Raw genomic sequence first — 1219 nt, forward strand, 5'->3', positions numbered from 1 at the left:
AAATGCATTGGTGCACCTTCATTGCCACTAACGGGGAGATCCATAGATGGAGGATGATTTGCTTCTCGCTTTTAGGAAAGGTTTGGTATGACTTTGGCGTTTGCGTTTACAATATCGAAGCAGAACTAATCTGCGAATCTCCTCGGCCGGTTAATTGCACCATTCTTCGAGTGAATGGTGCAACACTGGGTAACCGTCGTCCGCAGCCCATTTCTTTCAACTGTAGGAAAAAAAGAACGAACAACAATATCCCGCGCTGGTATCCCTTACCTGTGATCCTAGGACGCCAATATAAGGATCCTTCCCGGGATCTCGACACACACTTGCAGAGACGTCTTCTGTAAAAGCATCTCCGCGAATACTTACAACTTCTTCTGTAAGTCGGATGGTTTATGTTATCATAGATATTACATGTGTACATTATAACCTACGCGGGATCATATTATTCTAGGCTTCTATGTGAGGAAAGACTTCATATGTTTTCTTTTTCTCTCTCTCTTTCCAGGTTGTATTGCGGTGCAGTCTGAGGATTCGAAAGCGCGATGGCTTGTCACCCCCTTGTCGGCAATGTGCTTGCTGTGGTCCTGGCGTCTCTAGTCCTAGCGGTGGCGTCCACCCTGTCCGTTTCAAGTAAGCAAACCTGCGGGTTCTCCTGACTGCTATAACTGCTTTGAAGTTTCATTTTATATACTCAAAGGTTATGTTCTATCACAGTAATGAGAAAGTATTGTCAGCATATCTGTTCAGTTCACGGAAAGACACGTGCACAACGTACACATACGGACAGACGCGATCAAACACCTATATACAGCAATTCACACAGAAAAACATAAGGTTTTTCATGCTCTCTATATCTTTTGCTTCCAGATGTAGAAAAATCAACGCTATTCGACTCACCGCAAGGACAGCTGGATAATCTGGAGGTGAGATATTATAAATCACTTAAGAACATGAGATGAGCTTCGTGTTTGTTTGTACACGGTCCCATGTACATACCCACGCATATATTTTCGAATATATGTCTACGAACACTTAATTATGAAGATTCATCTTTAATTACAGTAATTGGTATGTGGTGTTTTCCCGAATTTAACTTCTATGATTTTTTTTTTTCAGGAAACCGAGAGCTTATTGAAGATAAGTAAGAGACACGCTGAGATACATCATGTTGCAAAGGTAGTTTTTTTCCCTAAATGTTTTCCATAAATACTATGTAATT

General features: G+C 41.3%; 1 protein-coding gene across 1 annotated transcript in view; it reads left to right on the forward strand.

Moving 5' to 3' along the window:
• Window positions 1–229: 229 nt before the first annotated feature.
• Window positions 230–1219, forward strand: part of LOC119588216 — a 7043-nt gene continuing 6053 nt past the window's right edge. Inside the window, exons 1-4 of the mRNA XM_037936916.1 lie at window positions 230–376; window positions 506–630; window positions 868–923; window positions 1117–1176. Of these exons, the coding sequence (XP_037792844.1) occupies window positions 543–630; window positions 868–923; window positions 1117–1176 (204 nt within the window). The 5' untranslated portion in view covers window positions 230–376; window positions 506–542. The remainder of the gene's footprint in view (window positions 377–505; window positions 631–867; window positions 924–1116; window positions 1177–1219) is intronic.

This window comes from Penaeus monodon, chromosome 23, assembly GCF_015228065.2.
Source record: "Penaeus monodon isolate SGIC_2016 chromosome 23, NSTDA_Pmon_1, whole genome shotgun sequence".
NCBI classification, from domain to species: domain Eukaryota; kingdom Metazoa; phylum Arthropoda; class Malacostraca; order Decapoda; family Penaeidae; genus Penaeus; species Penaeus monodon.